Source organism: Ostrinia furnacalis, unplaced genomic scaffold, assembly GCF_004193835.3.
Source record: "Ostrinia furnacalis isolate ACB-3 unplaced genomic scaffold, ASM419383v2 OfSCF5129, whole genome shotgun sequence".
Classification (NCBI taxonomy): domain Eukaryota; kingdom Metazoa; phylum Arthropoda; class Insecta; order Lepidoptera; family Crambidae; genus Ostrinia; species Ostrinia furnacalis.
The window spans coordinates 797,299-805,536 of record NW_021135368.1 but is presented as its reverse complement, the minus strand read 5'-3'; the positions used below and the strand labels follow the sequence as shown (position 1 = coordinate 805,536).

At 35.8% G+C, this 8,238-nt stretch overlaps 1 protein-coding gene across 1 annotated transcript; it reads left to right on the top strand.

The window, feature by feature from the left end:
• The first annotated feature begins 4,960 nt into the window (after positions 1 to 4,960).
• Positions 4,961 to 5,755, top strand: LOC114360731 (uncharacterized). Its single transcript, XM_028315519.1, has 2 exons — positions 4,961 to 5,071; positions 5,103 to 5,755. The coding sequence occupies exons 1-2, from the start codon at positions 4,964 to 4,966 to the stop codon at positions 5,532 to 5,534; spliced, it is 540 nt and encodes a 179-aa protein (XP_028171320.1). The 5' UTR covers positions 4,961 to 4,963; the 3' UTR covers positions 5,535 to 5,755.
• The last annotated feature ends 2,483 nt before the right edge of the window (positions 5,756 to 8,238 follow it).

Sequence of the window (8,238 nt, the reverse complement as noted above, 5' to 3'; positions counted from 1 at the left end):
AAACAATGAAAAATAATAAAAATTAAATTACATTTTCTCGCATGATTTTACTTATGCATAGACCTACTGTACCTTATAGGGTACACCTATTTTAGACTAGAAAAAATGGTATAAAAATAATCTCAATAATATTTTTTTCGTAGTTATGATATCTATTGTACTTTATTCTTGAAATAAAATTGATAAATAATATAATTTACCATGAATAATATGAAATATACCTTCTTGAATACATTGTAAATAAATTTTTTTGTTTTCTGTCGAGGAATTTTAAAAATATTTCCGAAACCACCTTTTAAAACGCATTTTTAAATATTTTTATGTAAAATAATAACTTTAAGCTTACTGTCACAATCATTTTTACAAAATAACAACAAACTGTTACTTCAAAATATTTTCAATAATATACCGTACCACATAGGGTACGGTAGGTCTAAATGGGNATACTTATCGTAATTAATTTTTAATCCGCTCGTTTTATATTGTTTGTGTAAAATCGCCTTTAATTTTATTTTATGAATAATTTCAGCCGTGTACCATTCCGGGTAAATGTATTTCGAGCTACCTACATTTGGTTTCTTTCTAGGAACATATTTTTCTAAAATAGCATTTAAAGTTTCATAGAAAAAATTTAAACTGTTTTCTAAATCCAAATTCCATATACATTTGTCCAATCGATTGTTGCTATAGACGAATACAGTAACAAAAAATTAGCTTTATTAAAGTTCCATTGCGCCGAAAGATGTGTACTTTGTGCAGCACAGTGCTCATTGCGGTCAAATCGTGAGCCGAAACAGCGGCGAACGGCGGGTGGTACCGGTCGGGGCACACGAGCGGACTCGCCTCGCTCACGCACACAACGTCGTCGCCCCACGTACCCAATACAAGATCCAAGCAACGATCATTACAATTGAGTACACTATTGCTCTGAGTGAATCCACAATAACTCCAAAAATATTCATAATAATTGGTTACATTTACTGGGCAAAAATACAAATTAAAATCTCCTATAACTAATAATTTGCGGTTCAACATATAGTAATAATAATAATAATAATAAATTTATTTCAACAACAAAGTGTGACTTACAGAATAGTCGTATACTTGTAAAGTAAGTAGGTAGTTATACAAAAAAGAAACTATAAATCTATATTGGGACTTCCGGTTACGGCGTTTGACAAGTGAAGTGCGTTATAACCTGCGTCCCAAAGTTTTAAAGTAAATCGACACCAAAACTTTTCGATTCATCCCTAATATCAGTGAACTTCATAGTTAAACACTTGGACGATCTGAGGTGACGTGAATTTTACGAAAATATTCAGGATAAAACGTGAAAAAGTGTGAAAAATGAAGCTAACGTTAAACATCTCCATAGCTATAAACATAACCTAACCACCAAACAACTTCCGTCAGCTGACAGTGACAGCCAGTGACAGATCAAATACCATAGACAACGACAAAAAGTTCACGGCCTTGGACATTAAGTGTGACCAGCTTCTGAAATTTTAACTAATTGGTAGAAAATGGATACCCAATTGGAACTTTTACTTAAACAAATAAATGAAAACCTTAACATGAAAATTAACGAAATAAAGGAAGAATTTGCAACACAAACAAACAATCTGACCACAAACTTGTTATCAAGAAAGAAGATATCAACTATATCGCACGTGTCCCAACTAGAGTCCCTAAGATTGAAAAGCCAATAATAGTGTCATTCCACAGTCGTTACACAAAAGAAAACTACGTAGCGGCGTCGCGTAAGAAGAAACAAAACAAACTGTCAGATATAGGCTACGCGGCGGAGGGGAATTTCTACGTTAATGATCATTTAACACAATATAACAAAAACCTATTGAGCAAAGCGAGGACATTAGCTAAAGAAAAAAACTTTCAATACATTTGGGTCAAGCATTGCAAGATTATGGCAAGAAGATCGGACACCACGCCAATATTTTTTATAAAAACCGAAAAGGACTTACTAAAAATCGCTTAATAATTAATTTGTTAATCGTTAGTATACAGATTGCTTGTATTTTGTATTTGCTAGCTGCACACAGTTTGGGAACCACACTCATCCCCGCTCTCTGCATACCGGTTCCGCTCGCGGCAACTATAACACTGCGCGAGCGGTCTACGCACGTAAGTAATTCTCTGTTACTCAGCCGGTTTCCGCCCGCCCGTGACTGCGCTCGCCCGGTTTTAATGGTCATTATCGCCTGCGCTCTAATAAAGCTGCGCCTATGTTCGCTTGCGCGTAGCCAAGAATGCTTAGTTTTTATGCCTACGTTGATACGACTCGACTGTTTTAAGTATACCCTGCATTTTTATAATTATTTGGAGTTGGGCGGCGAATCTTGCGGGACTTTTTGGGGCTTATCTGTTGCTGGCGAGCTTGCTTGCCTGTATGGCTGCTTTTCATATGATTTGTTTTTATTGGGAATGGTTGGCTGGAGGAAGTATTCGATGGTTTGGCACATATCTATTTTAACATTTTATTATTGTTCTCACATGATCATTAATATTTGCAGATTGTTTTACCACAATAATTATTGTATTTCGTTTAACACAGTGTTTTACATGTTTTTATTTATTTTTAGTTGTGATGGCTAATGAACTGAGTTTATATTATCAGAATACCCGGGGACTGCGCACAAAAACGCACTCTTTTAAGCGAAATGTTTTTATGAATTCCTATGATGTTATTTCATTGACTGAAACATGGCTTATTGCTGGAATAGGTGACGCGGAGCTTTTTGATGATAGGTATCTCGTCTTTCGACGCGATAGGAATTACTCTGAAACCCAAGTAAAATATGGTGGGGGTGTGCTTTTGGCTGTGCGCCGTGAACACACGGCTGTTGACCGACCGGACTGGAATTCGACAGCCGAAGATATCTGGGTTACTATTAATTATAAAAATAAATTAAATAATAATTCAAACAAAATACACATATGTACTCTCTACCTCTGTGAAGAAAGACTTGGATATTCCTACAAAACTCAGCTTATAAATTTCTCAGATAAACTCTCGCACATAATAAATTCTTGTCCAAACGATACATTCATCATATTGGGTGATTTTAACCTCAGTAATGTGGATTGGTATCAAAACGGCGATACTATTGAACCGATGGGAATTGTAGGCGAAGCTCAAATATACTTTTTCGACACTCTGACTGAATGTAACCTGAATCAGTATAATCTATGTCGAAATATAAACAATAGGCTTTTGGACTTAACCTTAAGTAATGTCGATTTGGTTGTCTCATGTAGTGATGATCCCTTAGTACCAGAAGATGCCCACCACAAATCACTCAGTATTTCATTAAGTGCTGCCGTTTTCGAACCCCTGAAAGCAAACCATAGGCTCAAGTACCTATATAGTAGGGGAGACTATGAGAGGATCCGTGAATACCTCAACTCAGTGGACTGGGAATACTCTTTAATAAATAATGATCCTCTGGACGACGCTCTTGACTTCTTTTACAAATGCCTCTATGACGCTATAGATAAATACATACCGCAGAAAAAATATTACCCTTCTACTTACCCGCCATGGTACAACACTAGCTTGATTAAAATATTGAGAGAAAAGTCTAAATACCTAAAGAAATTTCGGATTTATGGTAACACATCTGACTATAGTACCTTTTCTCTTCTGCGTAAAAGAGCGAAATCAATCGAAAATAAATGTTATCGTGATTACCTCAATAAAATGGAAGTATCTATAACTGAGAATCCTAAATTGTTTTGGTCATTTATAAAAAATACTAAGAAAGGTAATAATACTCTTCCTTCTAGTCTATCATATAATGGTATCACATCTGAATCTGGCGAAGGGATATGTAATCTCTTTGCAACATATTTCCAATCAACTTTTTTATCACCATCGTTGAATAACAGAGATTGTAAGGACACACCTGACTGTAATAGTTCTTATTCGATTAGCGACATAGAGGTTTTAGCGGAAGACGTCCTTAAGTTATTAAAGTCAATTGATTTAAATAAGGGAGCCGGTCCAGATCGCATTTCGCCACTTTTCATAGTTAGATGTGCTGATGAATTAACAAAACCGCTTACCATATTATTTGACCGCTCCCTTAAGGAGGGTATTGTACCTAAAATGTGGAAATCTGCCTTTGTCACGCCCATTCACAAATCCGGAAGTAGGAGTGAAGTGAAAAATTATAGGCCGATATCCAAGTTGTGCATCTTCTCAAAATTGTTTGAGAGGATAGTCCACAACCAAGTATACAGTGCCCTATCTAACTTTTTTATCCCTGAGCAGCATGGTTTCCTCAAAAAGCGGTCAACAGCAACTAATCTCCTCTCATTTGCGGATTTTGTCACCTCAAATATGGATTCTGGTCGTCAGGTTGATTCTATATTTACCGATTATAGCAAGGCATTTGATCGTATTGATCACTCAATACTGCTGGAAAAGCTTTTGTCTGCTGGAATCCATGGCAATTTGCTCAGATGGTTTTCATCTTATATCGAGAATAGATCTCAGGCCGTTGCAGTTAACGGATACTCATCCGCATGGCATGATGTCCCTTCCGGTGTCCCACAGGGATCTTTGTTGGGGCCTCTACTGTTTGACATCTTTGTCAATGACATAAACTCATGCTTTCAGTCTTCAAAATTCTTGCTGTATGCAGACGACATGAAAATATTCAAGAAGATTGAAACGCTTCATGATTGTTGTCTATTACAGGGTGATCTCGTAAGGTTGGAAGATTATTGCAATCGGAACAAACTGGACCTAAATGTTAGTAAATGCTTCTCGATAACTTTCACCCGCAAACCTAAACCTATTTTAAATAACTATATTTTAAAAAAGCAAGAACTTACACGTGTTAACGAAATCAAGGATCTGGGCGTTACCCACGAGTCCCACGACACTAAACTAACTTATGAAAAACACGTAGACACTATCTCTAGAAAGGCCATTAAACTCATGGGATTCGTAATGAGATCTTGTTCTCAGTTTTCGAGCATCAAAATCATCAAGATACTCTACTGTTCATTTGTGCGTAGTGCCCTGGAATATTGTTCACAGATCTGGNATGAACAACTTTACACAATCGCACCTCTGGTATCCACAGTATAACATATACATCAATAGATTAGAAAGTATACAACGTAAGCTGATGAGATTCTTGCAGTATAAATGTAAAAAATACGATGCCTCATATGAATCCAGGTGTAAGAGACATCATATACTGCCTTTGAGTGAGAGACGTAGAATCGCAGACGTTGTGCTGTATGTGAAAATAGCACAGTCTCAAATAGATACGCCAGACCTTCTTTCCTCAATTAAACTTAAAGTACCAAACAGATCAGTCAGACGACCTACTGCAATCTGTATTCCTCAATGTTCTACAAATTATAGACAGAACTCTTTCCTTGTGCGAGCAGCGGCCCAGGTGAACGGGCTCGTCGATGATCGTGAGCTGGACCTGTTCAACTCCAAACCAGTAGATTTTAAAAAAACTATGTCGAAAGAGTGGTTTGAGTTGGTTCCCTGACCGGAAGTTCTTATGTTCCTGTTTTATATTTTATTTTTTATCTTTAAGTATGTTGTTTAGTTTGCAGCGTAATTTGTGGCGTAAAAAGTATAAAATAATTTAAGTATATTAGTAAACATTATTTCAGTTATTGTATGCGAAAACATATAATTGGTGTAAAGCTTTATATTCAGATAGTTAATAAGTCAATTAACACTGTTTGTTTTCCGAATAAAGTAAAAAAATATTTTTGTATAATATGTATAACTATGTATTGAAAAAACATTGCAGTTCTTAGGTAGACCAAAGTGAAAATGTTTATAAGTTGTTGGTATAAGCTTCTGTTTTGTAACTATGGAATGAAGCTAGTATACTGGTTTAAATTAAACCTTATCACGAGACCAGAATAAAGCGTAGAAAGCGGAAAAAATTCACTGTTGTTCGTTTTGGACGAAATTGCTGCAGCCATCGCTGGTCGTCGCTGCTGTTTATTGATAAGGATGACCGAAACTGAAACTGCTAATATGTTTTGGCACTCAAAACCTAAAGGTAGGATTACTGATATTAAACATCTGATGAAATCTTAATAATTTTGGTGTTTATCATGCCACCGTTCAATAAAGCTGCTGCTCAAAAAATTGCAACAGTTGCAGTACGCTACTGTTGCACAACAGGGTTATGTTTGCACACGCGCACCCATACAGTAACCGGATGGTGCTGAGGAAAAGAAGTGCGTGAACCGGTTACCCCACACCGAGGCAAATATTCTAAATTAATATTTGAACATTTAAATAACATNTATAGATGACCCACGCTGAACTGTCCCACCAAACTCAATGACAGGGGGGCGCTACCATCGTTCAACTATATGGTTTCCAACATGGCAAAAATCTGAACCAGTGATCCGGTATTGACGGTGGCGCCCCACTGTCAATGTCATCGACAGGACAGTCCAGTATTTTGGAACTATAGCTTCGGCGCAGTACCGATCACTGACGTTTGTCAACAAAACTTCTGACAAACTTGCTTGACTCTTGAGACAAGCTAAATTACACCATATTGTTAATGACATTGAGCATACATTTTTTTAAATACATTCGCGAAGTAAAACTTCTGTACGTAGTACTTATTATTATTCTGTGGTAATAGTTCCAATAACTGATCTAATACCTTCGAGATTCTCTTGAGAGTCACAAAAGGTTGTAGTTTATTTTATACAAAAAATGTAAAATTCCAACTTATTTAGCCTAGCTAAACCTTAAATAATAGATCGTTTTTAGATCCCAAATTGCCTATTATTTTTAAACAGCTTAATATACTTGTTTGAACTCTGTAGGCGTTTCTTAACAATCTATTTTGGGGCCAATTGAGCGTCTAATCTGGTATTTTTAGAATTTATCGAAGTTAATACGATATAATTTGACACATGGTTTATTTTTGTCTTTCCAAGAGTCCCATTACCTAGTTGTTACTCTAACTCAGACAGTTCTATTTTAAGAATATCTATTCTTGTAAAGGTTGGTCTCTTTTTCACTACTTTTAGTAAGCCTTTTCTATAGAAATGTCTTAACCTATTAACCGCCAACCCGTATCCAAATGTGTCCCAGGCTCTAAGCTATGGCGCGCCGGGAACAGTAAGAAAATTTATTTTCTGTTTTGTAAATAGACAAATGCCCATAAAATGTAAATGTAAAGTTAGGCTTACCCACAGTAATCGATAAAATAAGCACCAATAAAGAAAGCATTTGTTTATGTATTTTAACAAATAATTGTTGTAAAGCAGTGTTAGGATTATTCTGAGACATGTCAGTAAAAGTACTAACTAATAAATTAACTAAAAATTTCTTAGCGATTAGAGTCGCTTCTCAAACGTTCGATTCGATTCGATTCCCGCCTTAGGCAGTTAGATTTTTTCAAGTTGTTTAAATGTATAATGTAAAAGTACTTTTTAAAACCCTACCTGCTTACAAACATAAAAGAGTTTTGTGAGTTGTTTTAGTTTTATTAGATACTGTCTTCTATAGAAGACCGTGGCGCTGAAAAGGTTAAGGTCCTAGTTTCTAAAGTTATTTGTAGGTATAGCAACCACTGTCTGTCTGACTGGTTTATATAGAGGCTTGTCTTTAATTCGAGTCAGTAAAATAACTTTTTAGCAGTCTAGTTATCGGACTGTCTCGACTATGGGGTTATACATATGAATCATAGATGGGTACAAAAGTATTTTCTATCTGACTCTACCTCAATTTTAACAACCTACACGATAAACAGAGTTCTAAAATTACCTAATTTAAATGTAAAATACCATAATTTGAAAAATTTCTACAGTTTCACCACATTTGATTCGTTATTATTTTATTGAAAAGCAAATGTTGAGATAGGTAGTTCTAAAACTCTATTTCATTGGATTTTTACAAAATTATTGCCAAGTTTTACTAGTTTTCTTTGTTGTCCAAGTTTTACTATGTTTCAGTTTTTCTTGGTCTCGATTCTAAAAATAAGTGTTCGCAAAAGTTTTGAAAAAGTACTTGCTATTAAGATTTAAGGGAGCGCCGCAGAGCTGGCTGACGCCCAAGTGGCCCAGATTCGGTACCTGACTCGACTGGGTAATGTGAAAGAATAACTTGTTACTTCTTTTTATCTTTACCTTGGATATGTAACGGGTGTACCTGCTATTAATATCCTTTGTTGGCAGAAGAAATGTCTTTACAGAGATCAACTCACCTAT